The sequence below is a fragment of the Salvelinus sp. IW2-2015 genome, unplaced genomic scaffold (assembly GCF_002910315.2).
Source record: "Salvelinus sp. IW2-2015 unplaced genomic scaffold, ASM291031v2 Un_scaffold2093, whole genome shotgun sequence".
NCBI lineage: Eukaryota > Metazoa > Chordata > Actinopteri > Salmoniformes > Salmonidae > Salvelinus > Salvelinus sp. IW2-2015.
Window position 1 is genome coordinate 167,906 of NW_019943432.1, and position 21,135 is coordinate 189,040.

The following is a 21,135-nucleotide window of genomic DNA, read 5'->3' on the forward strand; positions in this document are numbered from 1 at the left end:
AGATTCGGTTGGCCGTTTTATTGTGTGGATTAATTGTCGGAGTAAGAAATCCTTGTGCATTTCAGGTAAATAACAACTCAATGTTTATATCCCAGGACAAATTAGAGCTAGCTAAATAGGACAAATTAACGTTAGCTAGCAAAGTGCAAGCGTAACTAGCTAAATGACCATACATGTTTAAATGCTTTTCGACTGTCCCCAAATTAATGTCATTGGTTCAGAGTTTGTATTGATATTTTAACCTGCATGTCGTCATCGCGTTTGGTGTGGGGGGGGGGGGGGCAAAATAAATTTATGCACGATAGCGCACGCCGCAGCCAGTTTGGGCAAGGTGTTACTCTTCTCAATGAGCAGCGGGTGCTGCCCCCCCCAAGGCACTCACATGCGGCCCAGTGTTGCGCAGCAGTCCCTCCCAGCTGCAGTCAGAGCAGGAGATCTTATGAATCACGCATGTGGGAAGCGCCGCTGGCTGATCCGCCCTGGCTTACATTTTTATTTTTATTTTAATTAACCTGAATCAGGGCCAGACTAGTTACCATAATTTTCTCACATTGCCATTACAGTTTATTCTATTGTCTCTTTTTGGTCCATTTAGATTTATATTGTATACAAAAAAATTATGGTTAAAAATGGTTATGTTTTACTGTGACTTGTTGTAGGCTCCTAAGTGGACCATAAGGTTAAAAACCAAACCAAATTAAATTGAAGAAACAAAAAACAAAAAATGTAATTAAAACTAAGTAACTGCCAGAGTGTCTTTTTTTGGGTCACTTTTGCCGGTCCCAAGCCCAGATAAAGGAGGAGGGTTGGAATTGTGAAAGTTCATTTGTAGAAGAAAGTTCATTTGTAGTTCTAAACATATTTAGGGTGTTTTTTACTCACTTTTTGTCTCTCCCACGACATTATTCCTCTCTCCTACAGCGTCCATCACAATTACATGCACATGGTCAATTATGCAAATTCTGTTTTGACGTCATTTAGCGACTTTTAGGACAGCCAATAGCTACTTTCCTTACTGAGGAGTTGGCAACACTGCAAGGGCCTACAATCATTCACTTTGAACGTAACTATGTGTTTACAGGCAGTAGCAACAGCACGACTTCAGATCATTTGAACACATTCGCCAAAAGCCACCTAATGCAACTGAATGGATTTCTGGAAAAATGTAAATACCAAAGGTGTCCTCTTACATTAGGGAACTAAACAATCATTTTGATCAAACAGCCATGAAACTGTATTTTCGCTCTCCTTCAATTACCTATGCACATCAACAAGATCAACAACTAATGRTAGCCACAGCGAGATGAGCTAAAATCTACTGAGGGAACATTAGATAAACCCTCTCAAACRTTTTCAGCTAGTTGGCCGTCAAAATTGCCCTGATAAAAGTTGGGGAATAGTAGCCTGCTCGTCCTTCTGCAGCTTGCCTGTCAATGCAAGCATGTCCCTACCCTCGTTTTGACAACGGKATGGGAACTGGCCTGACCACCCTTTTGATCGATGTCAAATACATTTGATTGACAACTCAGAGATATGCTAACTGTGGATAACAGTCGTTCAKGTTCAGCATAGCTAGCTAACCAAATGACAGCTGCAGCATCTCTAGCTGTAGCCAACGAAAAACAACATGAGGGGGGAAAGTCGGTCACTCACCCACTCCTCCAATGAAATCACGGACAAGACAAAGCCTATTTGTTTTTCGTTTTGTACGTGCAACTGCGCCCCAAACTGGCCATTGTTTTCTTAGGAGAAATATGGCCCTTTATAATGTCCACTTATGTACATAGGATGCTGTCGCATATTAAAACCAGAGATAAATAATATTATTCCAGCCGTTGTACTATGATTGCAGAAATGTGCACAATATGCTGCAACCAATATCAAAAAGTATTAACTCCAAATAACAACTTAGCTTTGGATTGTTGTAACATTTAAACTTAAAACATGTTTTTCCTTTTTTGCACTGCATGGATCACCGGTGCAGTTGATTGCAGCACTCAAAATACTGTATATTGTAGTTGAGTAGCCAACCTTAGTTACTGCTCAATGTTGCTGTAATAGGCCTGCTACATGTTAATCTTTCGTGTTGTGTTTTGTTGATGGTTTAGTTTTTTTGTTAATCATTGTCAAGCTTTAAAAACCGAAGTCAGACTGCAACATTTTAGAAGCCTAGCTAGGACTGTGGCATGTCTGTACACCCCCCCGCTGCGCACTGTAACCGAACACACCAATGCGAGCTCATCGCGGCTGTAATTTCATAAAGTAAATGACAGCTCTTGACTCATTTAGACTCGCTTATGTGTCCTATTTATGTTTGACACGTACGATAGCCTATTAGCACGTGATGACTGACTTGTGATCATTGCCCTTGCTAGTTTGATTGTATTGACATTCCCAGACTTCGTTACAGTCGTCAGTTTTGTTAAAAAAATATTGAGTCATTGAAAGTGAAACGGTGCATCCCGAATGGGAGGGGCGCAGCGAAACAATGTACCAGTCCAGCTGTCATTTACAACTGCATAAGCAATATGTTTTGGACTACCAAGAAATGTACTGGTGAATTATATTAATTATGCATTGAACTCATTCATATATTCTGCAAAACATGCCTTAGGTCATGAATTTTTTTGTAAAATATACCTATTTTAAAAAGTTTGTAAAGTTGGTTTTGAAGCATGAACTGGAATGTTATATTTTTGACTGATATGACCGTTTGTTTCATATCTGCAAAGTAGTAAAAGGCTTCAGTTCCACTGTAACACCATAAATATTACAACCAAAATAACTTCCTAATTTGTTGGATATTATGTAGCACTTTATTCAAGTACATTTAGTTCTGTACACAGACAGGACATTCTGCACTTTAAGGCTGATCTAGCAGAAGGCAGCAGAGACCTTGCATTGGTGAAGACTTTAATGCTCTMTAAAGACTGATGGCAAKAMAATCAAAATCCATTATTAAAATGATAGGACATGCTTCTATATTGCTCTTTGTGATTTGATAAGTGTTTCATGTAAAAATGGTAGATAGTCTCGAGGACAAATGTTCCTTTCAGAATGGACAATGAAGTGGTATTCATTTCWATGGGGATATCATGGTTCTAAAATAATGACACATGCTTCAAAAACATAAGAAATCCCTTAAAAACCCAAGACATAACATGTACTGAAACATTTGGCTAAAGGAGAGGTAGTGGATAATTAAATGTACAAATGTGAACAGAGCAGAAGCAACTTTGGATTTAAACTATGGAACAGAACCCTATGGGGTTGGTTTCCCAGACACCAATTTAAGCATAGTTCTGGACTAAAGCTCCTTTTCCAGAATTTCCATTATACATTGAACATGCTTTTAKGTCTCGGACTAGGCTTAATCTGTGTCCAGAAAACTGTCCCTATAAGTCTGGATATGAGTGAACTAAAGCCTTACATGCTGACCACACCYATCGCGTTTATATCCCAGGACAAATTAGCTAGCAATAGCAAGCTAGCTAACTAAACTGACATAAATGTTTAATGCTTTTCGACCTATCCCCAAATGAATATAGTTGGTTCAGAGTTCGTTTTGATATTTCAACCTGCGTGTCCTGATTGCGTCTGGTGTGGGTGGACAAATCAACATGCGCGCGATGGCGCACGCACACACACACACGGTCTGGTCAGCATGTTAGAGTGCCTCCACTTTAATGATGTTGAGCTGGGTTTCCTGTGGGGAGACTGTGATGTCTGAGTCCTGGTCAACAGAGGCCTGGGTGGGGGCCATACAGTCCTGGAGAGCTCCCTCTGTGCTGGTGCTGGGATAGTCTGTACTGTCTGTTCCTCTATAGGACTGTGTGTGTGACTGCGTGTATGTGGTGGCGTAAGACTGTGTGCATGAGGGCATGTGTGTTTGAGTGTGTGGCTGCTGTGTGTAGGCTGACGAGTAAGGCTGTGTGTGCGCCAGCGTGTATGTCGGTGTGTGTGTGAGCGTGAGGCTATCGGTGGTACTACTGATGCTGCCTGTCTGGAAGCCGTTGATGCCATGGGGGCTCTGTCCGGACAGTTTGAAGGTCTCTATGGTCTCTAGACTGGAGCTGTCCATCCCGTTGTAGCTGGGCTGGGCCTGGCTACACTGAGCATACCCTCCTTGGCTGAAGGGGAACGTGTCCTGGCTGTAGGAGGCAGAGCCTGAGGCAGGTAAGACCGGGGGTGGGGGAGTTTTGGGATGCTGTCGCTGCTGGTGGAGGCTGGTACAGGGTGCCTCCAGTCTGGAGGCCAGGGTCTGCAGGGTGCTGAGAATCTGCCTCTGGACCTGGGTCTGCTGGACCTGCTCCCTCTCCAGCCGGTACTGCTGCTCCACCAGCATGCGCACCGCCAGGCTCAGGCTGTGGATCTCAGAGCCCAGGGTCTGGACCTGCTCCTGGAGACCRCCACRACTCCCTCCCCCGCATCTCCCTCCYGCCTCCTGGTGAGCTGCCTGCTGAGGGCTGGGGTTCCTGTCTCTCCTGAGAAGGCCCTGGTTCATGCCCTGGCTCCCAGGGCTTTGGAGGCGGATGACAGGGCTACTACCCTGGGAGGTGGGTGGCGGTGGTGGGGGGTTGGGGAGCCGGATGCCCACACGGGGAGGAGCAGGGTGTGGGGAGCGGACAGCTTGGCCACCGACTCTCTGCTGGAACATCTGTCTGGGAACACTGGCTCCTTGCTGGCCATCCAAATTCCTCTGCAGAGTARAAGTCCATTGTAACATGGGTCAGTTGTAACAGGCTAAATATATACAATTAAAACCTACTTAGAAAGCTGTTCCATGTGCCAATGATTGGTTAGTCTTTACATGACTATGAAGTTTAATTTAAAAACAAATMTATCCATCAATTATCTTTGGTTTCWTTGACAGATTTGTTTTGAGGCCATGTTTTAAAATATATTTTTGCTGCCTCTCTATTTTTATTATTGACCTTTGGAACATTCTCTATGWATCGAKACATATCTTATCAGTAAGATAAGGRCTTTTGATTGGTATAGTTGATGACAATAATTGTTGTATTTTTTCACAAGACTCCCAAGATTGGGGTTAGTTGTTGTAACTCATTGTTACAACTTASCCCTTTACCTAAAATGATATAGCATTTAGACACATGAACATATTTATATCAAATTTCACTTCTTTACATCAACGTTGGCAATGCAACTATGATAAAACCTTCGGGAAAAAAATGTAAAAGACACATTTTTTATTTTTGTACACTAAATCTAGTTTTTCAGCTATTCAGTTTCTGGTCAATATGACAAGCCTAAAAGAGAACTCGTTTTTTTTGTCAATTTTGTGTATTTTCATCCATATCTGTTTRAAATCATACCATTGTTGAATTACCCCTAATGTTTTACCATTAAAGACAGTGTTACAACTGTCCCTGCTATTGGGGTAACTTTCAGACGTTGGGTCTAAGCCTGAATTGTGAAAAGTATACATGTAACTGTAGCCTACCTTTAGTTAGCAGACAAAATGTAAGTTGTTCATGTGAAATTCTGAAATCTTTAAATCAAACAGTGTTAAATAAAGATGTTTAAAACAACTTCAAAATGTGTTACTCCTGTCCCTGACCTCCCCTACTCATACACTGTAACAAAACACTTTAACTGTCATTCTCTTTCCAAGAAATGAACAGAAATCCAACAAAAGGATGACCAAACACTCAGCGCATAGCGCATGCCACGTGTTGGGAGGAACTGCATTGCCTGAGGTAAACCGATCGAAAKGAGTGTTTGTTCAACCTTTTGTTTGATTGAAAGATGTACCACTGTTAAACTTTTGTAATGCTGTTCATTTCAATAGACAACTTAAAGATAAATAGTTGATTGTGACGACCCTCCCACTCTGTCTGCCAAATTCTTTCTCTTTGCTCTTGTTTTCCTTAATAGGATGTCAGTGGGAGCCGGGAGGGTTGTCAGCGAAATGGGACACACCTGGGCTCGGGTGTGTCCCGGGATAAATACACCTCTTCCCCATTCATTGAGGAGACTCCCTCCATGCAAACACACTGTTAGATTTTGGTTGTGGCTGTTTTATTTGGCACCGTTCAATAACCCTCATCACATTTATACGTGCAATCACTCAATCACTCACACACAATTGTTAATTGTATTTAGTTTACGTCAGATAATAAATATATTTTGTTATTCCTTATCTCCATGTTGTCTCCCTTTTCTGTTAACTTCGCTCTGGTTCGTGACAAGTGGGGGCTCGTCTGGGATCTGAAGGTTGGTTCCTAGACATTTTGGCGTATAGCACTTTGCTGCATTATGGACTAACACTCGTGTCGTTGGGCTTACTAGTATGTGTGTTGTGTTTGGGAGAAAATGTGGCGTTAATGTTTGAGAACTCCGTATGGGCTTTGTTTGCATCTTTTGTWACAGCTTTTGAGGTGTAATGTTTGGTGCCCAGTGTTGGTTGCCTTTTTTGTTTGGTAAACTTGCTACTGCAGTGGATAGTTTGCTGTGCGCTGCGTTGGAGAGAGTACAATGGTTAGTTTCCAGGCCCCTACCCAGGCTGGAGACTCTTGCCCTACTTGCTGTTGGGACAGCGGTCTGAGGTGAGCACAATCGGCTGTGTACCTCAGTGGAAGATTTGGGTAGGGTAGTGAAACTTGCTACCAGGAGTTAGAGCTTTTCTTTTCCCCCTGTTAAGCTTAGTGACGTTTCACTTTGGAATATGTTGGGCATGGTTATTTTGTTTGGTGTCCGTGGACTGAGCAGTTGTCTCGGGGGCACATCTGTGGCTTGGGGGAATCTGCCAGCGTGCTGGGTGTCTTTTTTTGTGTATTTCTTTCCCTTGCCAGCGGGCTACAGTGTGTAATTACCCACCTCAAATCCGCATGAAGACTAGGGTTGAGTTATTGTAGGTTTTGGGGAAGCTCCATATATCATCTCTTCTGTGGTGCCCAGTGTGACTCATTTCTCTCGTGGTCTGGTGTTCTCAGCAGAGGGGAAGAGATTTTTTTTTTTTTTTGTATTTGTGACTATGGCATCTTACGTAGACACGTTCATTCACTTTCCATCAGAGGAACTGTTAGAATTATGTACTAAAGAACAGCTGTTGAAGATTGCTTAACACTACAAGGTTGAAATTAGTGATAAATGTCAAATTGTTAGGTTGATATCGAAGGCCTCTGGAGTGGTGTTCTTGAAGTTACCACTGGGGCAGCTTCTGCAGAGGTCTCCCCGTAACGTTACGGCTGCACCGTCTGTTAGCCCTAGTATTCTTTTTGAACAGCAGAAAGAACTGCGTCTGTTACAGCTAAAGGATGATTGGGTAAAGTATGAAAAGGAATTGCAATTTAAACAGGATTTGGAGCGTGCAAAAATAAAGCTGCAACCAGAGCGGCTTGAGTTGGTTAGAGAAGGAAAGCTCTCAGGAGAGTTTGCTCTGGGAAGTTGACCCAGATTTACCAAGGGGTTGTTCCTCTTTTGGTCGTGCCCCGGACACATTTGATTGTTGGAAACTTACAGTTCCATTTCATTGTTTGAACGTGTTGCTGATGCTAGGAGTTGGCCTGATTCTGACAGTCCTTGTTGGTCCCTGGTTTTATGGGTGTGAAGACCACCCTCCCACTCTGTCTGCCAAATTCTTTCTCTTTGCTCTTGTTTTCCTTAATTGGATGTCCGTGGGAGCCGGGAGGGTTGTCAGCGAAATGGGACACACCTGGGCTCGGGTGTCCCGGGATAAATATACCTCTTCCCCATTCATTGAGGAGACTCCCTCCATGCAGACACACTGTTAGATTTTGGTTGTGGCCATTTTATTTGGCACCTTTCAACAACCCTCATCACATTTATGCGTGCAATCACTTACACACAATTGTTAATTGTATTTAGTTTACGTCAGTTAATAAATATATTTTGTTATTCCTTATCTCCATGTTGTCTCCCTTTTTGTTACGAACTTCGAACGGTTCTGAATTAATGGACACCATTTAAAATAATTGTGTATATGACGGTGAGTTTCCTTTGCCTTGTACTCACCACTTGAGTAAGCCTCTGAGCGACTGGGTCATAGGACTGTGGTTGATCTGCTGCACAGGTCTCTGGACATCAGGAGCATTAGACTGTTCTCTTCTCAGAGAGCTGCTACTTGCTGGTAGGACTGATAAGAAGAGTCTCTTTATCTGGGGAAATAAAGATCCAATCAAAGCCTAGAAATGACATGACCACCACAGTAATCACCTCTCATATGATCATTTGTTTCAAACCAGGGTTGTTCAGGAAGTGGAAACATTTTGAAATTGAGTGTACTGTGTGGGGGTACTACTGAACATGTACAACAAGAAATGCAATTTATTTTACTGAAACATTTCAAAAGGATTGTAAATTTAGAGCTTGGGTACCCGTCTGTTTCTGCTACTATTCTACCTTGACAATCCTTGACATGCAAAATAAAGAGTAACAAGGATGTAATGTAGCAAAACAGGTTTTGGATTTTATGTAAATTCCAACTTCTGAAAGATTTACCCAACATGTAGACTCCACCATACTACAGGCCTTTTCTGTATGGTCTTCCCCAGGCTTTCAAACAGAACGTGAGAAGCCTGAGCGGTATACTACAAAGCAGGATTAATGACTTAGCCAYCAACTTGCCTAAATATTTTGAAATAACGTTCCATTTTTTAGAAAGATAAGCTTGAAATGGCATTGTCTAATTGACAACCAAAAACATCTAAATGTAGAATTCTTAATGAACCAGAAAGTCAGTTCTGGTTTATCAAAGTTAGCTGGCTAACTCATTGATCATGCTTTGGAATATGAGGGCTTCCGAGGCGATCCCCAGGCTAATTGTGCAGAGCGCATAAATGCAGASGCTCGTTGATGAACTCGATGTGCTGTACTCAGTACAGGATCATAGGCCTAATTATATCCATTTGTACACTGCAAAATGACCTGAAGTAATCCCAAACCGATATTGTATTTGACAATACCAGAATAATGACATACCTCCATTACATTGAGACACTGTCACATCTCTATTTATTGGTCTGAATATTTGGGATCAAATTTTCTTAATATATTTTTCTGAAATCTATATTTTTTTAATATAAAAAAAACAGGCAAAATACAATTGCTTGCAGCCTCAATTTGGCCCACCGGCCGCCAGTTACCAACCCTTTCTGTATATATCTACTCAAACTTGATGTCTCTACACCCTTTTTGGTCTTAGTGAATCACACGYCTATGAGACGTGCCTACCTTTGCTCTATGAGACAAAGCCTTATCCAGAAGCCTTTTGCGTGCTGCCAGTATGGGGTTAGTAGCTGGCGAGGGCGTGGCTCTCTTACGCATGTAGGCCCCTGTCACAGTCACAGCCGCTGCTCCTGCGGGTGGAAGACCCCTCTGTTGAGAGTTCTGAGCCAATGATGTGACACTGACAATCTGGATGTCCTCATCCTCCTTCTTYTTCCCTTCKTCCTGTTTCTCTGTCCTGTTGTTCTGTCCTCTGCTGGCGCCTTCACCTCCTGTCCCAGACGGCCCCTGACCCCTGACTTCAGGAGGAGTGGAGCCAGGACACTGCTTGGCGAACTCTGATGCCGCAACATAGCCTGCGTGGCGTGACGCCTCCCGCAGTAGATTCCGTATTTGCTGGTCGTTCCAGCCCTCCCGGCTTCCACCATCTCCCCTCCCTGCCCCAACCCCAGGTGTGGTCTGTGGGTCTGGGGCTGCAGCACTTTCACCACCCCTCTGGACCTTCTTCCTCTGGAACTCCTTGAGGTACAGGTAGATGGCCTGGGCAGACACCCGGATGTTCTCCAGCTCCAGGACCGCCTTGATCTTGCGGAAGCTCAGGCCCGCCTGCCGCAGCTCCACCACCTTGCGCTTGGCAGCATCYTCCAGACGGCCCATGGTTGGTCACTCACTCCAGGCTGCTCCAGTGGAAGAGCCCTTCTCCAATCGGGACTTAGGCTACTTCTATCTGTTGAGAGACAGAGAATTCACTACTAACTGTAGTCCCGTGTGGCTCAGTTGGTAGAGCATGGCGCTTGCAACGCCAGGGTTGTGGGTTCGATTCCCACGGGGGGCCAGTACAAAAAAAAGTATGAATGTATGTACTTGTAAGTCGCTCTGGATAAGAGCGTCTGCTAAATGACTTAAAATGTAAATGTAAAAACTGTAGTAAATAGGGCATTTGGAATTAGACTTTCAAACATAAACCAATTCTATCACATAATCTTCTTCACCTGAAATCTCACATTGATAGCTAGACTGACATTAAAAGCAATTTAACTTGTGAAGGACAGGACTCCAGGCAAAATTGACTGATTATTTTTGGCAAAATACATAAATTATTAGCTAMATTTAATAAGCTAAATAAACATAATACATAAGCCAATAGAACACGGCTGGCAGTGTATCCTAGCCTCTGCCACAGACTTCCACCTGAACTAAGCTTGGAAGCCGTAGCGTAGTCTACCTTCATTACTCCACCGGTACCAYCAGTCTAGCATCAACGTTGGGACACTGTGTACTGTCCACTGTCTAGCTAGTAAATATTTGAGCTAGATAGCATCAAACCTGTCCCACAATGTGAACACATAGCCTAACGGTCCTAACCTAACGTTGAAAAAAGGAAAGGATTTTATCTACATAGCTAACTAACGTGAGCTAGTTCTAGCTAAGAATTTTTGATCGTGGTGCCAACTCACCTCAATACGATACTGCACGTTTTCAGCTAATTTGAAAATAACCCATATCGTTTCCTTTAGTGTGCAAGCTAAATCGTTAGGGGAAAACATACATTTTTATCAAGTAACTATTAGCTAACCTTACTGGTAGAACCAGTGGTCGAGGGTTGATAGCTAGCTAAAGWMTTTCATATGAATGTTGACAAAAGAGAAAAAGTGGAAAACGTCATTTAGGCGACRACGTCATCATTACGCGTCAGATTTAGCACAGAGGAACGAGTMGTTGAGCCTGCATCCGACTCGAACGAAATGTACGTATTCTGGGTTTATATAACTATTTCTATTCCATATTACGATRTTCTCAATGTTGACCATTTTGGCATTACARTAGATACATTTTAATGCTTGAGCTACATCAACAGAGCAGGGCACAACGTTGCTAATTAGCTATCGTTTCTGGCCTTGCTTGTTCTATGAATGGAGSAAGGCAATGGCGMTCGCATAAACGCAACATATAAACWGTTAGATAGCGTTTGAAGATGAAGAACTTAATACTAATGCTGTTCGGAGCGATCTTACTAGTACTGTGTCTACACTTTCTCGCACACTGCACGAGCTAGTTTATGTCCATACTAGCTAGTTCTCTTAATTAGCCCTACATTCTGATTATTTAGCTAACGCTAACGTTAGCTAAATTACAATTGTATTTAACCAACATTGGAGAGCAAGCTAGATAGTTTATTGGTGATGAGTGAATACGACTGTTATACTGCAACTGCCCCTGGCTTATTTTATAATGCAACTTATTAGCAAATTAGCAGCATTTGTCATGTATTCATTATCTTTTTAATTGCATCTAACTAACTTAATTGACATCTTTTTCCCCCACTTACTTAGGGCACCGTCACCCACAAAGCGTAAGGAGGAGGAAAAGTCAAAGGACAGGGGAAAAGAGAAGACTGCCACTAAGGAAGGGGGGGACAAGGAGAGAGGCAGGGAGAAGGGCCACAAACGACGCAGTGCATCCACTGGGAGCAGTAGCAGGTGAGATGCCTCCCCTTGCTCTTTCAGACTATGTACAGTCTTTAACTACCTCAAACAGTGCTTTAGGACACACTAGCTTAGCTAGGGCTTTTCACACTGCTAAGCCAAGCTGGAATGCCCTATGTTCCAAAGTGGGCCAAGAGGTTAATTGGACACGAATTTCAGATSGTACCTCCCTGTTTTGCTCAGTTTCCTTCGATTGTGTGCTTAATGAACACAACCCTTGTTGCTGGCCTGTTTGTGTATGTATATCTTACTACCCAGCTCCAGCAGCAGCTCTGGCTCCAGCTCTGGTTCCTCCAGCGGCTCTAGTTCCTCTGGCACCAGCCGCTCTGGGTCTTCCCGGTCCAGCTCCTCCAGCTCATCTAGTTCCTCTGGGTCGCCCGATCCCGGRCGCCGCCGCCACGACAACCGTCGCCGCTCCCGCTCCGCGTGAGTACTAGCTGATACGTTGTGATTGTGGTGCTAAACAGTGTCTGCTCATCGGGACAATCCCTGGGTTCACATAGTATTTGAAATCGTCCAAATATTTTATCTTAGTCTAGGACAATGGAACCAGTGGCACACACTGAACGTAGTTGAAATATGTKAAATACTATTTGAACCRTAGGTCTGGTTGAGAATGCCGTTTTATCATGATCAAAATGGTTCAGTTGTGGGAAAAACTARAAGTTTGTCCCGRTTTAAACAGTGTCTTTTCACTTAGTAAACTCTCATGGTTTTGTAATGACTGTCCATTGTGCTATAGGTCCAAAACACAGAAGAAGGGAGATGACAAGGAGCGAAGGAGAAGGAGCCCGAGCCCCAAGCCCACCAAAGTTCACTTAGGAAGACTGACCAGAAATGTGACCAAGGTGAGGGACTACACGACACGGCTCATCCTAGCTGTGTTTCTGGGCTTACTACAGTTGGTGGCAAGTGTAAATAAACCCAAATTCAACAATGGGAATTATGTAAAATGTATAGATATTTTTGAAGTCACACTTTACTTGAAGGTGGTATAATACAACAAGGAATTCATAACACCTTTCTGAGTGTTGCAGTCAATCATTAATAACAACCTTCATAACACCTTTCTGAGTGTTGCAGTCAATCATTAATAACAACCTTCATAACACCTTTCTGAGTGTTGCAGTCAATCATTAATAACAACCTTCATAACACCTTTCTGAGTGTTGCAGTCAATCATTAATAACAACCTTCATAAACACCTTTCTGAGTGTTGCAGTCAATCATTCATGAAAACATTCATAACACCTTTATCATTCACAAGGAGTTTTCAAAATAAAATATCAAATAGATCTTCATTTATCCATTGTTCAATGGAAATGTGTGTTTTTAGTGCCACAGTACCAAACCCTCTGACACACTATTGACATAACAGGCTGGGAGCAGCACAGTGTTAGCGGTTAGTAGCAGTTGTGTATCCTCTCATGATCTCACAATTTTGCAGGGTGCTTGGAATTGTCAATATTATTGTATTGAATTATGAACTCTTTGAAGATATCCGGGAGAAGGCAGTTCTGAAGTTAACAGAGTAACTGGCTTACAGTATGTTGGGCTTACAGCATGTTCTTTTACAGAAATAAGCCAGGAACATTAGGGGGTTAGGTACTGTGGCTGAAAAAATACATATTATTGTTGTACAGTGGATAAAATAAAGATATATGCACACACACATTACCAGTCAAAAAGTTTAGAACACCTACTAAGGCATGTGTTTTTCTTTATTTTTACTGTTTTCTACATTGTAGAATAATAGTGAAGACATCAAACTATGAAATAAACACATATGGAATCATGTAGTAACCAAAACAGTGTTAAACAAATCAAAATATTTTTTATTTTAAGATTCTTCAAATACTCACCCTTTACCTTGATGACAGCTTTGCATACTCTTGGCATTCTCTCAACCAGCTTCACCTGGAATGCTTTTCCAACAGTCTTGAAGGAGTTCCCACATATGCTGAGCACTTGTTGGCTGCTTTTCCTTCACTCTGCGGTCGGACTCGTCCCAAACCATAAAAAAAATTGAGGTCGTGTGATTGTGGAGGCTAGGTCATCTGATGCAGCACTCCATCACTCTCCTTCTTGGTAAAATAGCCCTTACACAGCCTGGAGGTGTGTTGGGTCATTATCCTGTTGAAAAACGAATGATAGTACCACTAAGTCCAAACCAGATGGGATGGCATGGCATATCGCTGCAGAATGCTGTGGTAGCCATGCTGGTTAAGTGTGCCTTGAATTATAAATACATCACTGACAGTGTCACCAGCAAAGACCCCCACACACATCACACTACCTCCTCCATGCTTCACGGTGGGAAATACGCATGCAGAGTTCATCCGTTCACCCACACCGCATCTCACAAAGACACGGCGGTTGGAACCAAAATTCTCAAATTTGGACTCCAGACCAAAAGACAAATTTCCATCGGTTTAATGTCCATTGCTCGTGTTTCTTGGCCCAAGCAAGTATCTTCTTCTTATTGGTGACCTTTAGTAGTGGTTTCTTTGCAGCAATTAGACCATGAAGGCCTGATTCACACGGCCTCCTCTGAACAGTTGATGTTGAGATGTGTCTGTTACTTGAACTTTGTGAAGCATTTATTTGGGCTGCAACCTGAAGTGCAGTTAACTCTAATGAACTTATCCTCTGCAGCAGAGGTAACTCTGGGTCTTCCTTTCCTGTGGCGATTCTCATGAGAGCCAGTTTCATCATAGAGCTTGATGTTTTTTACGACTGCACTTGGAGAAACTTTCAAAGTTCTTGAAATGTTCCGTATTGACTGACCTTTTATGTCTTAAAGTAATGATGGACAGTTGTTTCTGTTTGCCTATTTGAGCTGTTCTTGACATAATATGGACTTGGTCTTTAACCAAATAGGGCTGTCTTCTGTATATCCCCCTACCTTGTCACAACACAACTGATTGGCTCAAACACATTAAGAAGGAAAGAAATTCTGCAAATTAACTTAACAAGGCACACCTGTTAATTGAAGTGCATTCCAGGTGACTACTTCATGAAGCTGGTTGAGAGAATGCCACGGGTGTGCAAAGCTGTCATCAAGGCAAAGGGTGGCTATTTGAAGAATCTCATATTTTTATTTATTTACTTTTTTACTTTTTTTGCTTACTACATGATTCCATATGTTATTTCATAGTTTTGATGTCTTCACTATTATTCTACAATGTCGAAAATAGTAAAAATAAATAAGAAGCCATGAATGAGTAGGTGTTCTAAAACTGTATATATTGATATTTTGGGATATTGAAATATATTTCACAGCGGTTTAGATGGTACAATGATTCTCTACACTATAGCCTACATTGCTTGTTTTGTCACATAAACTGAAATGAGTTGACCATTTTAGTATTTTAGCAGCTATCTATAGCGGAGTGATTTCTACATGTTGCGCCTTAAAGTAAAAATGTACTTATTCTCTTTGAATGAGTTGTATGTCGAGACCATGCCATCAGAGATAAATGTTGGAAGTCATTTTTATCTTCTGTTGAACAGGACCACATCCAGGAGATCTTTTCCACTTACGGCAAGATCAAGATGATTGACATGCCAGTGGAGAGGCTCCACCCAAACCTGTCCCGGGGCTACGCCTATGTGGAGTTCGAGACTCCAGAGGAGGCCCAGAAGGCCCTGAAACACATGGATGGTGGTACGAGGGCAACTTGGGCATGTTCACTAGGCCACAGCGTAGTAGAATGTTTTGCAAATGAAAATGAGCAATTCTTATTGGACAAGTTCAGATAGTTCCTCTTGGTTTCTGGTCATTTCGTGCCTATTGAACACAACCTTGTAGACTGTAAGAATAACAGACCTGGTACATACTTTTTTGAGCTACAAGTAATACATTCCCATTGTAGCCAATTAAACCTGGCTGTTYCACTGGTTGCACGAACAGCACGTGACTGGAGATGAGCTGTGAGAGGCTTTTTAATTTTCTCCCAGTCGATGTGTGACTCACGAAGGATTAACGCTTAGTGGTTTGTGCTTCGTCCGTGATACCAGCTCCCAGTGGAGCAGCTAAAAACATACAATGATTGTGTTCTTTCATGCGAATGCTACGTCCTTAATGTATCATTTCTGGAAGACAGTGCAGAGCCTTTGTTGGACTATTGGCTAACCCCTTGTACTGCTTTGTGTCCYTCTGAAATCTCAATGTTTTGGAGATGTTTAGATACATTTTAACAGAGATGTTTCTAGCATAACGTTGAGGTTTGTGCGTATTTCTGTCTTTCCTCTGTTCCAAGGTCAGATTGATGGTCAGGAGATCACCACCTCTGCTGTGCTGGCTCCAAGGATACGCCCTCCCCCTCGCAGACAGTCACCCCCACGCAGAATGCCCCCACCTCCCCCCATGTGGCGCCGCACCCCACCTCGCATGAGGAGAAGGTTAGTGTTGGCCCTGGTTGATGGCCCGAGCCCTGGTGGGTCTGGTGGTTTGATAGCCCTGCTCTGATAGCTCTAGCCTTGTTATGGTGACCTGGACGTCCTGGATTTATAGTACAATACTGGTAACAAATACTTGCTTCAATCACCAATTTCAACAGTAATTTGAATCCTCCAATCTGACCTACACTGTCCTGAGAACATTCCTGTAGTGTTTAATTCTCTACTCCTAGCGCCTCTAGCTCCTTGTGGTGTAATATGTTGACCTGTTTGAGTTTCTTCAAATGATGCATATAAAGGTACTTTACTGACACATACGTGATGCTTTGTTTACCTGCAGGTCTCGGTCACCAAGGAGACGGTCCCCCGTGCGCCGACGCTCCAGGTCCCCGGGGCGCAGACGTCATCGTTCCCGCTCCAGTTCCAACTCCTCACGGTAGAGGAACAACGCTACCCCCCCCTGCTCCACCAACAACCCAGGGTGAATGTATTTTCCATGATTACTTGCATCCTGTCCCCTCTTCTCTTCTTGAAAATGCATTGGAGGACAAAATCGGAATGTTCCTTCTCCTCCATTGTGCTTTGAGGTGGCGAGAAGAGAGGATGAAAGGATTCAAGGAAATACAATTGAGCTTGTACCTCAAAAGAATTTGTCTGAAGTGAACAGTCTAGTTTTTTTGTTTGTCTCATTACGTTTTTCCAATTTTCATTTTAAGGTTCCCACACAGTCGTTCAGATTACTTGTTGATTGTCATGTCCTTTGTTATCCATTCAGAGCTCAGGCTTTGTTTTAGTACTAATGATTTGCTCAAGATGTGTAGCCTGTCTTTTCACCACTGTGTACTGATTTTGTACATGCTTTGAAAATAAAAAGGAAGAAACTTCAACCTCAAACTGTTTGTCAATTTCTGTGGCTTTTTTTAAGTCTATATGCCAGTCTACGTTTATTGACTAGCTAGAGACACATTTCTATATTTCGCCATATAAGAAACACATGCACACATTTAAACCCGTACGCTACTTGTCCTTTAATTGATAAAATGTCTAGCACAACTAGCTGTGTTTCTTTTGAACACTTTACACATTTTTGGATTCCACCTCTGTAAACATCCTTTCCCTGATGACACTAGTGGAGGAGCAGTGTCATTTCATACAAGCGCACTTGTTTCCTCGCCTCCGATCCTAAATTGCCTTTGACCTTTTTCAAAAGGAGGCGAGTAGAGGACATGAGGAAGGGAGAATATCTTTAGTGTAGTAAGGTTTAAACTTCTCCAGCAGAGGGCACTATCTCATATACGGGCAGCAGGTAGCCTAGTGGTTAGAGCTTTGGACTAGTAACAAAGGTTGCAAGATCAAATCCCAGAGCTGACAAGGTAAAAATCTGTCGTTCTGCCCCTGAACAAGGCTGTCATTGAAAATAAGAATTTGTTCTTAACTGACTTGTGTAGTTAAATAAAGATTTAAAAAATAATAATATACAAGTGGTTTATTTTAGCACACCTGGGTGTTCAGTCGAGAGCAGAATGGTTTGCATCATTCTTCAGGCTTGTATAATATGGACTTGGTCTTTTACCAAATAGGGCTATCTTCTGTATACACCCCTTACCTTGTCACAACACAACTGATTTGCTCAAACGCATTAAGAAAGTCCACAAATTAACTTTTAAGAAGGCACACCTGTTAATTGAAATGCATTCCAGGTGACTACTTCATGAAGCTGGTTGAGAGAATTCCAAGAGTGTGCAAAGCTGTCATCATGGCAAATTGTGTATATTTTTATTTATTTAACACTTTTTTGGTTACTACATGATTCCATGTGTTATTTCATTGTTTTTATGTCTTCACTATTATTCTACAATGTAGAAAATTGTACAAAAATAAAGAAAAACCCTTACAGACCCAACAATAATTTGGAAATTATGTCTGACTGTTGGAGTGAGCCCCTGGCTATCTGTAAATAAATTCAAAAAACAAGAAAATGGTGGTGTCTGGTTTGCTTAATATGACGAATTTTAAATGATTCATGCTTTTCCTTTTGATACTTAACTATATTTTAGCAATTACATTTACTTCTGATACTTATGATTTCGGTATAATATTATGTATCAGTTGGGGCACCAGGGTATTTTGTTATCTGACTACCTTTCCCAGAGAAGTTCAGAAAATTACCAAGACATGTCAGACAGAAACTCAGGGGAAGTTTTATATCACTTATTTTCAGCGTATTCGACTATGACTGTATTCATGTTTTCATACAGTCTTTTTTTACAGTATTTTTCATACAGTATTTGGTTTAATGTGAACTGCCTGCCCTTGATTCTGTAAGTGAGTCCAAACTTAAAGCACAAGATGGCACAACAACTTCCTCATACATACAGATGAGCAATGTTACCAGACTGGTGTGGCCTCAAAAAGTGTCCATGTCATATCTACGTTTTTTTGTCTCAAGCCATTACATCTGCATCTCAGTGCAAGAGATGTCACTACAGTCCCTGGTTCGAATCCAGGTTGTATCACATCCGGCCGTGGTTGGGAGTCCCATAGGGCAGCACACAATTGGCCCGGCGTTGTCCGGATTTGGCTGGGGTAGGCAGTCATTGTAAATAAGAATTTGTTCTTAACTGACTTGCCTAGTTAAATATACAAAAAATATTTTTTAAATTACCTAATAGTTATTGAGCAATGTGGAACAAAAAATATACATTATTAACATAAAGTAGAGTTGATATGGTTATACGAAAATATTTCAGATATATAGGCCATCAGTTAATGTAATATAGTTAGTCTTGACAGAATAATTGTTTGTGTTATACCTTGATTTTCTGACATGCCTCAACCATAGGGTGGTTACAAACCATTTATGTGTTTAAGTCTGTGTGGTTTCACCACTCTGCAGCACAACGATAACGATTGGCAACACCCATGTTCTCTCCAGTCTGTTGCAGAAACGAAACCTCAGAGCAGCCTCATGTCGTGTGCTAAACCCTGTAATAACAGCCTCATGTCCTGTTGCTAAACCCTGTAATAACGGCCTTCATATCCTGTGCTAAACCCGTTAATAGCAGCCTATGTCCTGTTGCTAAACCTGTAATAACGGCCTCATGTCCCGTTGCTAAACCTGCTAAATAACGGCCTCATGTCCTGTTGGCTAAACCCTGTAATAAAGCCTCATGTCCTGTTGCTAAACCCTGTAATAACGGCCTCATGTCCTGTTGCTAAACCCTGTAATAAACAGCCTCATGTCCTGTTGCTAAACCCTGTAATAACAGCCTCATGTCCTGTTGCTAAAACCCTGTAATAACGTCCTCATGTCCTGTGCTAAACCCTGTAATAACAGCCTCATGTCGGTTGCTAAACCCTGTAATAACGCCTCATGCTCCTGTTGCTAAACCCTGTAATTAACGTCCTCATGTCCTGTTGCTAAACCCTGTAATAACAGGCTTCATGTCCTGTTGCTAAACCTGTAATAACGTCCTCATGTCCTGTTGCTAAACCCTGTAATAACCCGTCATGTCCTGTTAAACCCTGAATAACGCTCATGTCGTTGCTAAACCCTGTAATAACGGCCTCATGTCCTGTTTGCTAAACCCATGATAATAACGGCCTCATGTCCTGTTGCTAAACCCTGTAATAACAGCCTCATGTCCTGTTGCTAAACCCTGTAATAACGCCTCCTCATGTCCTGTTGCTAAACCCTGTAATAACGGCCTCATGTCCTGTTGCTAAACCCTGTAATAACAGGCCTCATGTCCTGTTGCTAAACCCTGTAATAACGGCCTCATTCCTGTTGCTAAACCCTGTAATAGCAGCCTCATGTCTGTTGCTAAACCCTGTAATAACGCCTCATGTCCTGTTGCTAAACCCTGTAATAACGGCCTCATGTCCTGTTGCTAACCCTTAAATAACGTCCTCTGTCCTGTTGCTAAACCCTGTAATAACGGCCTCATGTCCTGTTGCTAAACCTGTAATAAACAGCCTCATGTCCTGTTGCTAAACCCTGTAATAACAGCCTCATGTCCTGTTGCTAAACCCTGTAATAACGTCCTCATGTCCTGTTGCTAAACCCTGTAATAAAGCCTCATGTCGTTGCTAAACCTGTATAACGGCCTCATGTCCTGTTGCTAAACCCTGTAATAACGCCCATGCTCCTGTTGCTAACCCTGTAATAACGGCCTCATGTCCTGTTGCTTAAACCCTTGTAATAACGTCTCATGTCCTGTTGCTAAACCCTGTAATAACGGCTCCTCATGTCTGTTGCTAAACCTGTATTAACAGCCTCATGTCGTTGCTAACCCTGTAATAACGGCCTCATGTTCCTGTTGCTAAACCCTGTAATAACGCCTCATGTCCTGTTGCTAAACCCTGTAATAACGGCCTCATGTCCTGTTGCTAACACCTGTAATAACGGCCTTATGTCCTGTTGCTAAACCCTGTAATAACGGCCTCATGTCCTGTTGCTAAACCCTGTAATAACGGCCTCATGTCCTGTTGCTAAACCCTGTAATAACAGCCTCATGTCCTGTTGCTAAACCCTGTAATAACGGCCTCATCTCAACAAAGAAACTGTCAGCACAATAAACAACCTGACTAATAGTCCGATTTTGTTTATAAGGTTACATTTTACAATACAATGCTACAAATTACAACTGGAATTGTAAAACATAAGTGGTAAAATAATAAAAAACACAGGGATGAGTGAAAAATGGCTGTGTTTGTGTTTGTTATGTAAATGTACTCTGACCTAGAGGTCCGTATGAGGGAATTCATCTTTATTTTCCTCATCATATGAATGTATCAATAAAATAAAATAAAATAAAATTGTATTTGTCACATACACATGGTTAGCAGATGTTAATGCGAGTGTAGCGAAATGCTTGTGCTTCTAGTTCCGACAATGCAGTAATAACCAACGAGTAATGTAACCTAATAATTTCACAACTACTACCTTATACACACAAGTGTAAAGGGATAAAGAATATGTACATAAAGATATATGAATGAGTGATGGTACAGAACGGCATAGGCAGATGCAGTAGAT

At 42.1% G+C, this 21,135-nt stretch overlaps 3 protein-coding genes and 1 long non-coding RNA gene across 5 annotated transcripts in view; 2 read left to right on the forward strand and 2 right to left on the reverse strand.

The window, feature by feature from the left end:
• Positions 1 to 2,802: 2,802 nt before the first annotated feature.
• LOC112072933 (uncharacterized) lies at positions 2,803 to 8,132 on the reverse strand. Its single transcript, XM_024140310.2, has 2 exons — positions 7,999 to 8,132; positions 2,803 to 4,699 (listed from the first exon to the last, which is right to left on the reverse strand). Exon 2 carries the CDS (start codon positions 4,655 to 4,657, stop codon positions 3,668 to 3,670), a length of 990 nt encoding a protein of 329 aa, XP_023996078.1. The 5' UTR covers positions 4,658 to 4,699; positions 7,999 to 8,132; the 3' UTR covers positions 2,803 to 3,667.
• A 1,036-nt stretch (positions 8,133 to 9,168) lies between these two features.
• Positions 9,169 to 10,840, reverse strand: LOC112072935 (uncharacterized). 2 transcript variants are annotated; one of them, XM_024140312.2, is made up of 2 exons: positions 10,668 to 10,840; positions 9,169 to 9,937 (listed from the first exon to the last, which is right to left on the reverse strand). In XM_024140312.2, the coding sequence occupies exon 2, from the start codon at positions 9,865 to 9,867 to the stop codon at positions 9,184 to 9,186; it is 684 nt and encodes a 227-aa protein (XP_023996080.1). In that variant the 5' UTR covers positions 9,868 to 9,937; positions 10,668 to 10,840; the 3' UTR covers positions 9,169 to 9,183. The 2 variants fall into 2 exon arrangements, with proteins under 2 accessions (XP_023996080.1, XP_023996081.1); XM_024140313.2 differs by having other exon boundaries at positions 9,169 to 9,966; positions 10,668 to 10,839.
• Positions 10,841 to 10,867: 27 nt separating this feature from the next.
• Positions 10,868 to 16,984, forward strand: LOC112072934 (RNA-binding protein with serine-rich domain 1). The gene is made up of 7 exons (XM_024140311.2): positions 10,868 to 10,957; positions 11,544 to 11,690; positions 11,955 to 12,122; positions 12,439 to 12,544; positions 15,210 to 15,363; positions 15,959 to 16,100; positions 16,438 to 16,984. Coding segments are annotated over exons 1-7 (819 nt in total). The 5' UTR covers positions 10,868 to 10,955; the 3' UTR covers positions 16,538 to 16,984.
• Positions 16,985 to 20,791: 3,807 nt separating this feature from the next.
• LOC139024976 (uncharacterized) overlaps positions 20,792 to 21,135 on the forward strand; it is a 44,040-nt gene continuing 43,696 nt past the window's right edge. The window contains exon 1 of the long non-coding RNA XR_011476371.1: positions 20,792 to 20,844. This is a non-coding gene — a long non-coding RNA (uncharacterized lncRNA). The remainder of the gene's footprint in view (positions 20,845 to 21,135) is intronic.